Source organism: Strix uralensis, chromosome 24 (assembly GCF_047716275.1).
Source record: "Strix uralensis isolate ZFMK-TIS-50842 chromosome 24, bStrUra1, whole genome shotgun sequence".
Taxonomy (NCBI): Eukaryota; Metazoa; Chordata; class Aves; order Strigiformes; family Strigidae; genus Strix; species Strix uralensis.
Window position 1 is genome coordinate 5,171,882 of NC_133995.1, and position 17,317 is coordinate 5,189,198.

At 45.9% G+C, this 17,317-nt stretch overlaps 1 protein-coding gene across 12 annotated transcripts in view; it reads right to left on the reverse strand.

Moving 5' to 3' along the window:
- Window positions 1–17,317, reverse strand: part of ANKS1A (ankyrin repeat and sterile alpha motif domain containing 1A) — a 127,474-nt gene that overhangs the window by 55,733 nt on the left and 54,424 nt on the right. For 11 of the 12 annotated variants that reach the window (XM_074893906.1, XM_074893909.1, XM_074893908.1 and 8 more), the window contains one exon: window positions 133–199. In XM_074893906.1, coding sequence (XP_074750007.1) covers window positions 133–199 — 67 coding nt within the window. Of the gene's footprint in view, window positions 1–132; window positions 200–17,033; window positions 17,130–17,317 lie in introns of those variants that run through there. The other variant, XM_074893912.1, reaches the window with a different exon arrangement.

The following is a 17,317-nucleotide window of genomic DNA, read 5'->3' on the forward strand; positions in this document are numbered from 1 at the left end:
TCCTGATGTGCCAGAGCCTTCCTCTCCCTTCTGGGAGCCAAAGCAGGTTAAAAAGATCTGACCACAGGAGCCCGCACCCTGTTTTTGTCCAGAGCACAACCAAGACGGACACACACGAGCTGGGTACGCTACCTGAGATCCTCTGCTGCTCCTGAGAAAAGTCAATGCCTTCGCCGATGGAACTCATGATTTTCTCAATCTGAAAATAAAGAAAAAAAAAAAGAAGCACACGCTGTATTATTCATAAAGCCTGAGGAAAAGTTAAAGGCAGCCCCAGGATTTCATCTGCCATGTGACTGCTGAAGAAATCCAAGAAAAGATGTTAAGATACCTCTGACACAGAAAAGGTACCCTTAACACCTTGTCTGGAAAAGTCTTCGTAAGGATGGATGACTCAGAAGGGATGCGGAGAGGTTGGGACTCCACAGAGCCTTCCCTTCCACAACCTGCCAGTGCCTGAAAAGAAACAGCTCCCACAAAACCATCCCTGTGGAGCACAAAACTCAGAAGAAAGGAACCCCAAACTCCTCAGCTCACCCTGTGCAAACATGCAGCCCCACCTTCACCAGCAGCAAAGCCTGAGCAATGCAGGTCACTAACTCTTTCACAGCATGCGGCAAGGAAACTTGGCTTCACCTCAGTCCGGGTTTTGTTGGGTATTTTTGTTTTGTTTTTTTAACCCATCACATTTCCCAATCCTGTGCATGTACGCTGCGCTCCTCACCGCTGCCACTGAGAGCAGAGATGCTTAGAAAGAGTTTGAAAATAGATCAAGTTTGCAAAAGCAGCATCATGGGGGCAAATGCCTTAACTACCCAGGAGAGGGAGCTAAAGACAATTCCATCCCCTGATTTAAGCGATTCAGTCAATAGCTCAAGGCAAACCTCATGCAAGTAAGAAAAAAGGTAAAAACTACTGCCTGAGATGGTGTCTTTTCGAGTCCACTTAAGAGTTGCATATAAATAACTGCATTTACACACAAAAAAAAATAATTAATGCAAGTTGCAATTTTTATACAGCCTCCAGGATACTTTCTAAATGAAAATAGAAACTTTTCAAAAACAATTCTTGAGCACAATTTGTAAATCGAGGCTTTCTAAAGCAATGCTGCAGAGGAAAAACTGACACTGACAATTACTAGGTTAATTCTGTTAAGATGAAAGACCTGATAAATTGCACCTCAGTTAGTCAATTCAGAATTTCCAATAATCTAAAGCTCTAAAGCCCACTATTTTCCAAAGAGCAATGAGACACTGAAGAGGCTCAGGTCTGGTTGCTTACCCCAGTCTTCAATCTATAATCAAGCAGAAAATTTTAAAAAAAAAGAAAAAAATTTAAAAAGGGCCCCCAGTGAGAGATTCCTGAACAGAAATCTCCCAAGAAAATACTCCTGTGAGGCACTTGAGAGCAGTTGCTGCTGAAGGCAAAGCCGATACATTGACTGGCAACAGAGAGTGGGGGGGAAATAAACTTCAACCCTTACACAGCTTCCTTTATTTTTTTTTTCTGGTCTTTTAAGGATAGATTTGGGGAAAGAGTCCAAGTTTTCCTGGACCCCCCCAGCATCCCAGCATGATGCTTTGCTTGGTGCAGCTGCATGAGCTCCCAAAACTGCCCGGCCAGTGAGTGGGGCTCCTGGAAACGCTGCGAGGGGCCGGGAGTTTGCCTTCCGTTCAATACCAGTGGCAGCTTGAAGCTGAACTCCACTAGGGAGGGTGTTTTTGGTGAAACAAAAAAAAAAATAAATAGACAGTCTTAAAAGGCTCCTGCCAAGTCAGATCTCCAATAAAGTCCTTCCTGTTTGTGGGGGAGCAGACAGGCAGTGCCCTTGCAGCATTAAATCTCACCAGGGAGAAGGCATTCAGGCGATCTACAGAAGAGTCATTAGGGATGTGGATCCTCTGCCCCTAGAAAACCATGAGGACAAGCACTTCTACAGGGCTTGAAATACAGTTAATGCTAGCTTACTGGGAGCTTTGAAGACCACTCTGGAAAAAAAAAAGTATTCAGAATTAAACCATGTAAGGAAAAGAAGTAAAGTGTGTTCTAAAAAGAGATTTTGGTTAAAGGAAAGGTTTTGAAGTCGCTGGACGCACAGGTCCTGCCGTACATAAGGCAAAAGTGTTTATTGCTCTTCTGTCCCTGGACTCAGCCAGAACTTGAACGTGACCTTCACTAAAACAGCCAGGAGATACCTGACCCCAAGGCTGGGCTCTCCATTGGGCTGCTGGAGCCGTGCAGGTCTCGGACAAAAACCAGACACCATCAAACGCTGACACAAGGGTTAACAGTCACTAACGGGGCGACAGGATGAGTGATCAGATCCCCTGTTTCGTAGGAGTAAAAATGACAAAGGAGAACTGATATGATAGCCTGGGACATGAAAGCTTTTACTTAGAGAAGTCACTCAGAACTTTAATCAAAAACTGCAAGCTAGCTGTACAAGAAATGGGATTTTTGCGCTTTAACTGAAGTTTAAAAGGATGCACTAAAAAAGGATGAGGCCACGTAAAAGGCAAAAATAGCCCGATTTCAAGTGGACAGAGGCAGCCCTTAAATGACAAAAATCAAACACAGACAGGGTGGTTCATTTTGTAGCTGCTCACATCACTAGCCGTTGCTTCAGATAAAAATTACATGGCTAGTCATCGTGTCATCTGATCTTGCTATTTAGACTCACTGTGGCTGAATAAGGAAGCCCCAGAAATATAGCTTTGAAAACTGCAAGAAAAAGTCGGGTTTTTTTCTCAGCTAACCTAAAGCTCTTGTGTAAATCAGCAACTCTGCAGTATCAGCAACAGAAGTGTGGGATCAGCTAAACTGGAACCAGTTAAGAGGAAAAAAACTGAATTTAAAGCCTGCCTTGTGATGCTGAGTTTTGCTTCTACCCCAATGACGCCTTTTAACCGTTTCCAAGGCATCTGGGGCAGTCACCTTCACTCCACCAGCCCCACTCCTCTCCACGGGCTTGGTTTTAAAAAACTTTTCCACTTCTCATTAGTTGTGGTGGAGCCTGAAGGACGCGTGAGCGATGCAGCAGCTTCTGCTCGAGCCTGTAGACAATGTGAAATAACTGACAAGTATCAACTGCCTCGTATTTCTCAGAAGTTACTGACTGGAACCCAGAGGTAACTTGGGTCTCACGATGCACATTTTTGCCAGTCACCGTTTTGGCAAGAACCACCTGCTTTATCTTCTTTTGCCCTTCCGAAGCAGCAAATGCTCCCCAGCAAAGCCTTGGAATTTCATGGTGCCCTTATGTGTCATCAGGACATAAAGGCCATGCGAGACCGGAGGGAAATACAGGGATGGTGCAAAACAAGCCTCATTTCCAAATAAGACCAAGGGCTTTGGTACCGCCTGTTTTATTCACTTCCACAGGCAGCACCGAACCCGAGCTGGGCAGGATTGCTGGGATACTGCCACAACCCTGAGGGCTCGTGGCAGAATTGGGTCTTGAGGTCAATTCAGTTCAAGCTCCAGAAGTTTTAAGGGCATTAAGCTTTGAAGATTTATGTCAATTAGCTTCATTACAAGGTACATTTCTAAGCTGGAGCCGCTCTTGTACCTACTGTCTGGGATCTTTATCTGAAAGATGTTTACTTCAGCGGATCTGGAAGGCTGTGAGGTTCTTTAGTCTCATGGGATCATTTGGAGCAAGAATCACTTGGTTCCAGCCAAGCTTTTCCTATAACCAGTCACCAAGAGGAAAAAAAATAAATAAAAATAGGTGGGGAGGGAGGGAAGAGAGGAGGCGAGGAGAAAAGCATGTTTGTTCAAGCAGCCCCAGTTCCCTCCGACTGTCTCCCAGCAACAGAGGCAAAGCGCTTTGCAGATCTCTTACGCTGTGCCCGGACCCAGCTCTGAAGACGTGCGGGGACTGCTGCCGGCGCTGCTGGGAAAGGCAAAGAGCACAAGAGCATGTTTCCGTGGCAGATTCAAACCCCACATTTGCGGCCCCTCTTTGGTCAGAGCTGTGACTCTGAACACTATTTGGCAAGAGCCAGGTAAGCTCCCTCCCACCTGATGCTCATTACAAAAAAATCCCATTTATTTCCCAGCATTTTTGCATAGGTAGAGCCAGTGTTTCGCCCTCCCCACTGCACTCCATGCCTGGATGCCCTCTTCCACCCTTACCCAGTTTTGCTCTTTCCCAATGCAGGATGAAGAACGAGAGTTTTAACTTGATTTTAAGAAAGGTCAGCTCCTCTGCTCTGCTGCTTCTGGGAAGAAGCAATGCCTGCTGCAGTACTATGGCCCTGGAGAGGATGGTGCAGGATAAAAGCACTCTCCCCATCTTTTCCTCTAAATGTAGATAAGAGGTTCCAGAAAGCAACTTCTCCCCCATGCACAGAGGTAACGGGCACTCAAAGCTGCAGACGAGAGGACAATGTGAATTCAGATCACAACCCGCTCTGCTCTCAGACTGGATGAGTTCCCCTGCCCAGGGCAGGTCTGACACCGTGAAAAATTTGCTTCCTTCCCTGCATCCCTTTTCCATATCTGGATTCAAACTGCAAATTAATTGAGTGCCAGGCCAAGTTCACTTGTTTCCATCGCACTGCCCTCCCCTAATAGGAGAGAGACCTGATGCTTTTCAAGGTTCAGACCCCAGCACTGACAACTCTGCAGTCAAAACACAGCGGTGAGGGCTTGCAGGTGCTTCTTCAGCACTAAACCATTCACGAACTTTTCCTCAAAAGCAGGGAATTGCCTTGTGCTGTATAAAACTGAATGGAAATGAAATAATCACATGCAAAGGATTGCCTTTCACAACTCATCCTTTGCTAAACATCGGTTTGATCTGGAGGCGGTCATGGTTATGCACAGCCAAAACTGTATTACAATTAATGCAAAAGGAAATCCTGCTTCATGCCCTCGGCTCTCCATGAAAAGAAAACACTCTCCCAAGTCACACACCAAGTCAAACCCCAGTATATTGCTGATCATCTTGATTTAGCTGTTAGGAGGTTGCAAAGCTAAGAATACAGGGGAAGGACACAAGCCTAAAGAGAGAATGAGTGCTTTAAAGCATTCCTGTCCTCTGCAACTGGTCCTCAGCTGCACCCTACAGCACCAAGATGGGGCTGGAAGATAAAATACCTTGAAAATAGCCTACACTACAGTTTTTGAGGCTGTTCTTTCCCAGTGGTTAATTATTAAAATACAAAAATATCATGTTTAAATATAGTGCTGCAGTTCAGACTTAGTTGTAGCCTGAACACTCAGTTCTGATTTGTTTTGGCTTAACCTGTTTTTTTCCACTGAAGCATCAAGCATCTGACTCTGAACAGGTTGTGGGGTGGGTTTGAGGTACGGTTTGTTCAGGTGGTTTGTCTTATTTTTTTTTTTTTTACACCCACAGAAATAAAACTGAAAAACGCTTTTGCCTCCTAAATTAATACAATCATAACTGTTATTCCTAATCTAAAGGGGTAGCTGGCTCCACGCTGTAAAAGTATTTTGGCCAATGAGCCCTGAAATCCTACAGGAAAGGAGACAAACTATTGCAGAGCTGAAATACTTTGGGAGAAGGAAAGGCTGCAAGGATGGGAGAGTGTTCTTCGTTAAACCCCCAAACAAGGAACGTGATGGGAAGGAGCTGCAGAGCGGTCACCAGGATTGAAGCACACCGATTTATTTTCACATTTGCCTACGTTCTGCTGAAAAATAAAAATACCCTGTAAAAAGGAGCTGGGTGCGGTTGAGAGTCATCCCAGGGCTGGGGAAGTGGTCAGCTCTTCCATGCAGGCAGGCAGCCATGAAAACATAGCAACTGGCAATTTACTCCAAAACAGAACTTTATCTTAAAACAAACTATCCCGAGCAACTGAGCTCTGATTAGCGGAGAAAAAGGTATTTGTCTGTAGGCCAGTAAAAGCCAAGCCAGCTTGGAGGACATGCTGGATGCTGAGGTTTGTTCTGCTGGCAAGACAGAGGCCATTTCGACACCAGAGTCCTGCAAAGTAATTCCCCACCTCACAGAGCTCATGGCAGAAGCATCTACTGGCTTTCTACGTGAGCAGGATGCAAAAATCTCCTTTTCCTCTGATACCACCCTGCATGGCCAGCAGAACACCCAGAGATGGACAGGTCCCCCATCTTCTGTGAAGACAGTGGTGCCAGGTACAGGGCATCGAAGCCACGAGGGACCCTTCTCCCCTGACCTCCCTGCTCCGCAGCCAGCCCTGACGCGCTTCATTTCCACTCCCCTGCCCCTGATGAAGCCGTGGTGTCCATATTAATAATCTCTCCAGTTTTTCCTCCCCAGAGCCAACGCTGAAGTTTGGAGCCAGTGAGTCCATTGAGAGAGACAGAGAAGGATTAAACAAGTCCCGGGGTCTTTTATCACCAAAATAAAAGACAGCTTCATGCAACACGAGCTGTCTGCAGCAACTCATTTGCATGCAGGGAAAGGAAGCTTCATTCAGAAAGCACAAAATTGAGCAGCGCTCCATTAGTGTGACACTCCCCCAGGGCTGGGGGCATCTTTATGCTACTAGAGCTTTCTGGAAAGGGCTTAGAAAAACCTCACCTATGGCTGAAAATCCCTTACACTTACCATCAATATAAATGCAGAAGTTTTGTTCTCAGTCTCTGCATGCAGCATCACTGATTCCCAAGGACATAGCAAGGTTGTCCTGAGAGAAGCAAAAATATATCTACACGTGCATGCCAGCATTCAGATGACCAGATATTGCGGAGAGCTACAGCTATCCCACCCCAGACGGTTTCTGAGCAGGGTTTCCCTCTCTCTCTATCCCCTCTGAGAACAATAGGTGGTTGGAGCATCCAGCTGCTGCCGACAATGAACTTCATTGCTCTTCTGCAGCTCCACAGGCATATCCCCCCACATCCCCAGCCAAGCTCCAGGCTCTGAGCCCCACAAAACAGCTCTGTTCTGAGTAAATGCATCCTTCCTCGCTTCGAAATTAAGGCGGCCAACCAGGAGGGCAGGTTTGTGTATGTTAACGAGGAGGTTGGAAGCGTGCCTAAGACACCAGGCTACGGCGGCCAACCTTGTCCCACAGCACTCTCTTTCCAACACCTCCCTCACGCACACACAAACACACAGTCCTGTGCAGGAAGCTTATTTCTGAGAAGCCAAATATTACTGTTAAAATCCAGATATGCCTTGATATACAACGGAGAGCCCCTTTGATGTTTTTATCCTGGAAAAACATTTTTTGGAGTTAACTCAGGGGCACTGAAGAAAAACTCCAATGAAGCGTTTTCCCCTTAAATCACTATAACAACTTCAGGCTTGTTAAATCAGGTATGAACAGAACGAGACCTAACAGATTGCTTTATTCTGCTGTTTTTAACAGGCTCCTCACTGCTGCATCAGCCCCTGAGATCTGGGCAGCTTGAATAGGAACAATGTGTTATCAACCAGGGGTGATAACGAGCTGAAGGGGTGTCTGTGCATGTGCACATACATACACGCACACACACGTAACTACAGCATGTTGTCTCTGGGAACCAAACCAGCAGAAAACGACTTTTTTTTTTTTTAAACTTGAGGTGCTTTTTGTGGTTCAGCAGTTCACCCAAAGGTGACAGCAGCATCCCCACCTCTGTAACACGAGGGGACTGTCAGCTTGTGCCATCCCCAAGAGCGTTAGGGGACAGTGTAACAGGGTGTCTCCTCAAAACCTCTCCTGTCTGCTGCTTCCTGGGCTTACCTTCCCTTACAATACGATTTCTGGTACCAGGCACCATTGCCCACCTCTGAGCTCCGCACATAGCAAGGAAAAAACCCTGTGTGGGGGGTCAATGCCTTCTGCTTCCTCTGTGGCCCCTTCCCAAGAGGGCAGCTTAGAAATCCCCAGTCCAGAGCCTGGTCACAAGGAAGATAAACTAGAGCATGCCTGCACATGCGTCAAAAACAGAAACACTGAGCAATAAAGTTATTCAGATAAAAGCCTATAATTAAATAAAACCACACAGAAACAAATGGCACACTATCTACCATATGTATGGTATTAGTGCATTATAATGACACCCTGCAGCATAAGCATAATTAAGAATATATCAGGATTCCCATTATAAATCCTTATTATGAAGGGGTTCATAACCTATTGTATAAACTCGCCTGGGGCTAGAGCTCAGCAGACAAGATAGCAGTTCCAGCAGCATATTTTATTCTTGAAAGCAACTTACAAAGTTGGGTTTAAAGGTTATCTGTATTTTAAATTTCTGCAATTCCAAGCAAGTGTCAAGGGTTAAGACTTCATTATTTCTAAGCTTCTACAACTGAGGGATGGGGCAGATTTGGTTTAAACTTATAAAAAACCCCAGACAAGCTGCTTCTGCAGTTTAAAAACCCCTTTGAGTACAACAAACACTCCCCAGGGCAAAGTGAGCAGCCTCATTACAGGCTAACAGGTCAGCTCTAAAAAGCAGGGGAGAAAAATAAGGGGGTATTAGGTCAACGGGGGATGCTGGGGAAGAACAGAACGCCTCCACCCGATGCTCCCATTTCGTACCCATACCACAGCAACAAACCCCAAATACAGCAAAAGTAAGATCAACCAGCAGCTGTACAGTTGCCTGAAAAAAAGGATCCTTCCTGCACACAAAAAGTGACTCCTAACCTTCAAGATCATGGTTGAAAGTTTGTGTCGGACAGTTACAAGGTGACTCTAGCTGAACACAAGATGCTGCTAGCAATTTCCAACTGTTTTATGGATTTTCTAGTAAACAAGAGCAAGTTATTTTGGGGTTGCTGGGAGGAAAAAAAAAAGCAGAGCTATTTAATCAAGATTTAGGATTTTCTGTTTTAATTGCTGACTTGTGAAACCATCTCTCAAGAGATGCAATATACGGTCCGGAGGGGATGGAAGAGGTCAGCGCAAGCAAATGACTCAAGAGGCAATTGCACAACAGTGCTGAATACCAACTGAATGAAAAAACAGCTTCGACTAGCCTTTTTGAGCATCTCCAAATTAATACCCAATTTACACAGCGTGTCCGTAAATGGCAATAGTGCCCCTTAGCTGATACTTCTACACTTGCCAGGCTTCTCGGTGCAGTGGTAATCGCCCTGGCCCAACTCCTCCAGCTTCTCGTTTCAAGTTCAGGAAATACATGGTGAAGACCCCTCGGCCAGCCTTCCCCAGCAGCCACACCACAACGAACTCGACTGCACATCTGACACGCTGCTTCACATTTATTAGCTGCATCTCTAAGCATTCGCTGCTCTTCCAGCCCACAGCCCAGTAAAGTGAGGCACAGCGGGTGCCCAGGGTCGCACCCTGAACTCGCTGCAGCTTCCAAGCATTTTGCAGATTCACAATAATTGAGGTTTGACGTGACAATAGCACAGATAACAATAGAGGGACCAAAGCCAACAAAGGCATCTTTTCTAAAAGCCAACACGACACAGGCTCAAAATACCACTGTGATTAGGGCACTCACAGGCAGCAGGCAAGCCAAGAAGATGCTGTGTGCAGACATTCATCTGGGGTACAAGAGAGCAGGTGCTGCTTTACCAAGAAATCGGGTCCTGCCTGTTTCCCTGTTTATCCTGCTGATGCAAGACACAAGTGGTCCAACGCATTTTCCCCAGAAAGGTCTTTGGTTAATTGATTCCTGATATTACTAACTGATGTTGCAGCCCTGCAGGTGGAAGCGAGGCTGCTCAGACCCTGCTGGGATACGTCCTCGGAGCAGAGGGATGGCTGAATGGCAGCACCCACCAGGATCTCTGGAAGGGATGGAGCCGCAAATATTATGAGCAGGAGAAGGATCTGGGACGATACCTGCTGGCTCCTCAGTGCAAGTGTAATCCTGGGAAATTTGGATCCGGGCCATGAATCTGATTTCTAAGTTGGTGACAGCACATAAACCACTTCTGGTTTAGTTTATGATGCTTCGGCTTATGTTCTCAACATCACCATCCCATAGAGCAGAAGCCTCGTATTTCATCGCTCAATATATTCTGCGTATACAAAAGATACCAGCCTGTGTTATGAACTCAGCATAACAAATACCAAAGGCCTGGAAAATATAATGCTCAATTTATTAATTCAAGCCTAAACTACAAAAGCAAACCAGTTGTTTGAGGCTCATTTCAACACTTGAACTTGGGAGTTCCCATGCTATATCCTCCTCCAGCAGCACGTGCTTCCCACACACAATGCGAGGACTCACTGAATTTGTTATTTATTTCAAGATATCCTGCAACTGTTCATTAGTGATAAAGGCGCACGCATTTTCTGGCTTAATATGGTTTCTGAGAAAGTCATTTGGATCAGGATCAGGGACTGTTGCTTCATACCACTCTCGAGTCTGTGTTTTTGTACAAATCCCCAAATTACAACTCTGAACACATACCAAAAGGAAAGGAACCTACGGTATAAATTGGTATTTCACAACCAGTGTGGTGGATCTGCAGTTTCAGAGCCCTCCAAATATCAGTGGTTTTTTGACAAACGCCCAGTAAATGTGATGTTAACATGACAAGAAAAATGGCCAAATGCGACAATGCATCTCATAACAATGAAATGGCTGGACGCTGGTTACTTTGAACTCACAATAAAAAAGGCAAAACCCCTTAAAAAATACTGAATCAATTCACTGTCTTCCCAGCTATGTTTTCGTACTCTCGCATCCTAACACCCAAAGCCAAAAATGATGTCAGGCTCTTGGTGCAAAGGTTGTCTGCAGCTTGCGGGATGCAACACAGCACGGTGAAGCCCCCTTGGAGGCTTGAGACAGAGCTACAGAAACATTTTTTTTTTAAAAAATGAAAGCTTCTGAAGTGCTGGAAGATGTGATGTAAAGTGGAAGAGAACATAATGAAAGACTGAATTTAGTAAGAGCACTGAGGCCAGACATTTCTGTTCCTGAAAAAGTCCTGAAAACTCTAATGATCACAAGATTGTTACATAACCAATATATCCATCAGAGCACGAATAATTTACATAGAAGAGTCAAAAGCTTCTGATTCAGAAATATTGAGTTAATATACTTGAAAAGTTAACACATAGCAGCAGCGGACTGAAATTGTTACATTATTCTAGTGCACAGCATGCACGCAGGCTAATGTAGAGCCACGTTCAGCCTGTAATTGGTGACCTATAAATAAGAGGAGAAAGAAGTCATTGTGCATTTAGATCTGTATTGAGGGCATTTTCACAAATCCTTCTGAATGCGCGGCTAGAAGGCTTCTTCCACGCACAGGGCAGCTGATAAGCTGCAATGTCTCACTGCATTTTGCAAACCTGCCTTAAGGAGAGCTGCCCCGGATAGCTGTCTAGTTCCGGGTGAATTGATATGATTTTTATGTCTAAAGATATAAAATCTAAATATTACGTCTAACTATATCTAATATAATTTTTACATCTAAACTTTGCTGCTAAGTACAGGAATAAAGTATGCATGGTCTTTACATTTGCCTTCCAGATCAGAACACCAGCCAATTTTACCTACAAAACTAGTAAATTGTCCTAATTTGGCTTGGACTGGTTTAGTTCAGGATTGGTTTATCATTTTAACAGGCTGGCCATTCGCAATAGATACAAACCAAACCTGTACCGTGGAAACCCAAAAGCTTTCACTTCAAAAAGTTAATCAGGATGGAGAAAATCTTGCCATCGGAGGCAAAGGGAAAAGAGATTCAACATGAGGGATGATGTAAGAATTCCTGACCTTAGCACAGGAAAAACAAGAGGAAACATTGGGATCTGGAGATAATAGAATAATCAGCCCAATAATTAAGTTGATTACAATCCTGATGGACTTGCTTGTTTAGAACAGCAGAAATCAGAACAAAAACACTGACCACATTACTGCTTTTCCCCTAAATAAAAAAAACAATTCAAAAACATTCCAAACAAGCAAAGGGAAAACTGGAACGAGAGCTCCGAAGCAAGGGCCAGCTCTAGGCAGCGGGTGTCGGCCCAAAAGCGTGCAAGCACACCTCCCTCTGAAAACAGGCTCTGCCTGGTCCCACAGGCCAAACCCAGGGCAAGGGAAGTGTTAAGATTTGAACACCTGAACCAAAAGAATAAATTAAACATTTTCAGGAGGCACTGGGCTGCTGGCAAGCAAGGAAGGAGCCTTGTGACCCACGCAGCAGGGATGTCCTTGGACCACGGCAGCCAGAGATGCGATGGCCAGCCTGCATGCTGCAGGTGGTATGAATATAGAGAGGCTGAACATATTGTTTTCTCAACTGCGTTTCTCACTGCAAATACCAGTATTTTGATCCACAGCATGGGCCATACGAGAGCCATTACCCGGCAGGTAAGCTGCAGGAGCTTGTCAGAACAAAAACCACTGAGCTTTTACAAGATGCAATTTCACCAGGCACAAAAATAGCAGCTCTCTTCCTGAATAACAAGGGAAATATTTGCATTTTCTTTCAACACCAGCTTGCAGCTCTGAATTTCAACTTCTAGGTGTCCTTTTAAGGCAGCGGCAGGTTTTGCATCAAGAGCTTTCCTGAAAGTTTCACATTTCCATGCAAATGTTCTTAATCCTCAACTGTAAGCTTGTAATTAAGGCACTAATTCCACTAGGTACTTAAGCACCCAAGCAGTCCTGACAAGGTTAATGGAGCTCAAGTATTTAAAGGCACCCCACAGCAGCCACAACCTCTAAAGACTTGCTCCCCAGCTCTTCAAAACCTGTGATGGAAGGCATGACAGATGTGCCATTTACTCCTGGCACCCATCCTTAGGTGACACCAAGACCCCCAAAATGGGTCAGCGACAGGTGAGACACCACATCCACAGTTACTGCAAATGGGAAAGAATTCCTTCTGCGAGACACGGAGCACCACTGCAAGTATTCACAGGAGATGACGGTTGTCCAGTGCTGTAATTAGCTACAGAATATTCATTAATTCTTCAACTAATTCACTTGGGGGAAAAAAAATGCATCAAAGTGGTGGACTGTGCATCTCATTTTTTCTAAAAAAAGCTAAAGTAAAATGCATGTTTTATTCAGTTCCCTAAGTTTCTTCTGAAGGAGGTTTAATCTCTTCCTAAAAGAGCTAAAGACAGAACACAAAGCAACTACCTCATTTTGTGAAATTGATGCTGGAACCTCTGAGCCCAGCGTTCATTACAAATTCAGCATCGGAGCCACTTACTTGATAGCAGACAGCTGGAAGCGGAGGATTAAGGGATGTCAGGAGCCAGGTCTGAGGCTAATTCTCAGTAGCCTGCCTCATTCTTTGCCCCTGAACACTTAACAGATCATTTTTCTTACTGACATCTACAACCCAGAAGAACAGCTAACTCAACGGCACCGCGCCTCAACTCCAGACGTCTCTGCTCAGAGCGTGGATCAGGTATGGGCTGGTGACATCAGACGGCACAGACGCGTCTCCTGGATCATACGTGTCTCAAGACCAACCACACTGCAATCCTCAGAACCAAACCAAGCTCCCCTGGAGCACGGTGTCCTGGCTGCACAGGCAGGAGCAGAAACGAACAACAGAGAACTGCAGGAGCAGAAACCCGGTATAAAGGCACTAAACCTGAATTCCTGAAGCCAAGACACCACCCAACGTCTCTGTGTTTTGCCGAAGCCAAACGTCTCCCCCTCTTCTTCCTCCTCTACAAACGGAGCCCATGTATCTGCTATTTGCATTTAGGGGTTTTCCTTCATCACCTCGCTTGCTCCTGGGAGAAGTGAGGCTGCCCAGGACGTGGCTTCCAAACACCCGCACATCACGTATCAACCTGACAGCATCTAAGGGACCAAAAGCGTTTGTCACAGCCCAACTTCTTCTCAAGCCACTGCAGTTTTCAGAGGACTATTTCACATCATCTTCAAGCCCAGCCATCGTTCTTCCGCCACTTCCCCCAGGAGATTACAACCCTGCTAATTACTCTCACTGTCAGGAAGCTGCTTCCCCAGCGGAGCTGTGGCAGCTCAGTGAGCGATTGTGATAAAGTTTTGCTTCGTCTTGGTCAGGCTCTCTAGCACAGACACGCTGATCTATCAAATCACAGAATCGTCTAGGTTGGAAAAGACCTTGAAGATCATCCAGTCCAACCATTAACCTCACATTGACAGTTCCCAACCTCACCATGTCCCTAAGCGCTATGTCGACCCGACTCTTAAACACCTCCAGGGATGGGGACTCCACCACCTCCCTGGGCAGCCCATTCCAAATGGATAAAAGGGCCTGGAAAAAAGTGCAACAGAAGCTGAGGCAGGGGAAAAAGGAACCATTCAACACTAAAACCTGTCTGAGAGTGATCAGATAGCATGGGCTCAGCACAAAGCCAAGTTGTTGCATACCGCTTAGCCTTTGTTAAACAGTTTACTATCCATATTAGACATGTATGTTGCCCTTCATCCAGAGACCTGAAATAGCTTATCAAGAGAGAAATCAGTTCAGCCCCTCCTGGACCACACCCTGCGGGTGGGAGGATTTGCTGAGCAAACACCACGGGACCCCAGTACCATTTTGCACGACACAAGGTTTGCCAGCCTACGGCAGGGCTCGTGCACGAAGCCGGGCAGATGCGCAGGGCTGGAGCGGCTCTGCAGAGGAGGAAGACAGAGCAAATGCGAGTTAGTCTGCCCCGGAAAGGGGGCTGGCAGCCAAGCTGGGCGCCGAGAGCCCCCGCTCCTCCTTCAGGAGTGCAAACACAGTTTCTTCTCCTATACAAAACTCACTGTGAGCTGCCACTGCCACGCACTGATCTGCCTTTGCCCTTGTTTCAGCTGGGATAGAGTTAATTTTCTTCCTAGCAGCTGGTATGGTGCTGTGTTTTGGATTTAGTAGGAGAATAATGTTGATAACACATTGATGTTTTAGTTGTTGCTAAGTAGTGCTTAGCCCAAGACAAGGATTTTTCAGTTTCCCCTGCTCTGCCAGGTGCACAAGAAGCTGGGAGGGAGCATGGCCAGGACAGCTGACCTGGACTAGCCAAAGGGCTATTCCATACCATAGGATGTCATGCTCAGTATAGAAACTGGGGGGAGTGGCTGGGAGGGCGGGATCGCTGCTCGGGGACTGGCTCGGCATTGGTCAGCAGGTGGTGAGCGACTGTGTTGTGCATCACTGGTCTTTCTTGGGTTTTATTTCTATCTCTTTTTGTTACCTTCCCTTTCATTACAATAATAATTTTTATTTTATTTCAGTTATTAAACTGTTCTTATCTCAACCCAGGAATTTGACTTTTTTTTCCCAATTCTCCTCCCCATCCCACGGGGCGGGGGGGGGAAGGAGTGAGCGAGCAGCTGTGTGGTGCTTAGTTGCCACCTGGGGGTTAAACCATAACACCCATCTGCTAAATATTTATGAGCCGATTCCAAAAATCAAATTTATCACTTTAGCCCTCAGCCAATTTGGAAGGATTCAAATACTTATGCTGACTAGGAGCTCTACAGCCTCGCACACTTCCTCTCCCCCACCTTGCTTCCCACTTAAGTGGAGGATCAAGCATTTTCGGTCCTCACTCCTCTCCCTGGGCAATACATTGCTCTTTGCTTTAATAATTTCTCTGGTTTGCTTGCAAAGAGTTTCTGCCCAACAGCAGCTGAGGGGCACCCCCCCGTATTCATTACGGCTCCCACGAAGGAGCCGGTGGGTCAGGAGGCAGAGGGGACACAAGCTGAGCAGACTCCTTTGCAGCTCGGAGCACAAAGCAGCGCTGTCAGCATCTGTTATTTGGGCCAGGTCCTTGGAGCAAGGGAGCTGCAACTGGGAACGGGGATGAGCTTTGCCAAGTGAATCATTTCTTCCCCATCCCACCCTTTTGGCAAAGCCGACACCACCTTCCACTTCCAACAAAGGGCATCGGCGGCGCTTGGCTGCGGAAGGGATGTGACCCTTTGCTTCCAAGCAGCAGATTTTCCTGCTGTCCCTGGTCAGTGAGACTAGCTGAGCACAGTCCCCCCTGGCCCAGAGCGATGCTAGCTCAGCCTCTGACACAGATCCCATCTGTCCGCTGACATAAACACATCCCTCCCTAAGTCCCCGGCACCCCGAACAGACACACCTACTGCTGGCAAGGCCAGCGGGCAAAACCCTCAGCTTGCCTGCTACAGCTGTGTGTTGCACAGAGCTGCACATGGATCACTTTCCTCCTCAGTTGCCTGCATAAAGACTATTAAAATTAACAGAATAATGCATATAAATCTGTCATTGTTTCCCCTCAACACAGAGGAAGAGCCAAATCATTGCTAACAGGGGCAGCTCAACAAGGTTTTATATTAGCCTGGTAAATTCCGAGGCTGCAAGTTGCATCTAATTCAGAGCAGCTGCATTATCCCATTCAGTGAACTAATTAAACCTCCAGCAACAGCACTACATTTACGTTTAAATCTCATTGTTGCCATTACGACCAGCTAGATCAGCCCCTCTCCGCACATACAAATCACTGCAAAAAAACCCCAAACGCTCCCCAGAGGTACATCTTTACCATTTCCTAACAGTCGTAGGAGTCTGCTTTAGGATATTTTATAGCAAGAACTGGCCTGACCATATAAACTACTGACTATCAGCAGCTCCATTTTATGCTGCTTCTATAGAAGATTGCTCTGCCCCGTGAACCATGCCCCTCCTGCTGCCAGCATCGAAGAGTGCAACTGTAGCATCAGGAGTCAGAATGAGACCCCAAAGCTTCTATTACAGTCTTTGGAAATTAAAGAGCAAATCAAGCTAAAGGCAGTGAATCACCAGCTGCTGGCTTGTGATATATTGAGAATAATATGACAATATTTAACTTTACATAGTGATTTTCAGTGGGAACAGAAACTTTCCGCAAAAAGAGGCTATCGCTATCTCACAGATGGGGAAACCGAGGCAGAGAGGAGAAACCATCCAGAATCATTCGAGCTGGTCTGTGGTTGCCATGAGACCCCAAGGAAAAATCAGCATTCTAGCCACAGGATGCTACTACTAGATTAAAGCGATTCCACAAAATGTTTAAACTACGCCAGAACCCAGGAAGACAAATAAAACCATCAGGTTTTGATAATACACATTTTTTTTTTTGAGTTAGATCTGCCCCATTGTAGACCAATGTGAATTTTTCACATTCTTTCTCCGATTTCCTTACCTAAACATAACGGGAAGGAAAAGCAGATTTTCCTCTTGTGGCTTGTTAGGCTGACACTGGGTGGAAATGATGTTTTTTGTTTACAAGCAGGGAAGCAGATCTGCGGGTTCATTCCTCTGAGCAGAGGAAGCACAGGCGCACTAACACTTGACCTCTGCTACTAGTAAAGTCGTGCAGCACTGTAAAGCCAAAGGCTTCTTCCCTTTCAACATTTGCTGTAAACAGTTCAGTTAGGCACGAAAAGCACAGTGAAAATCATCCACTCCTTTCAAATAAGCCTTCTG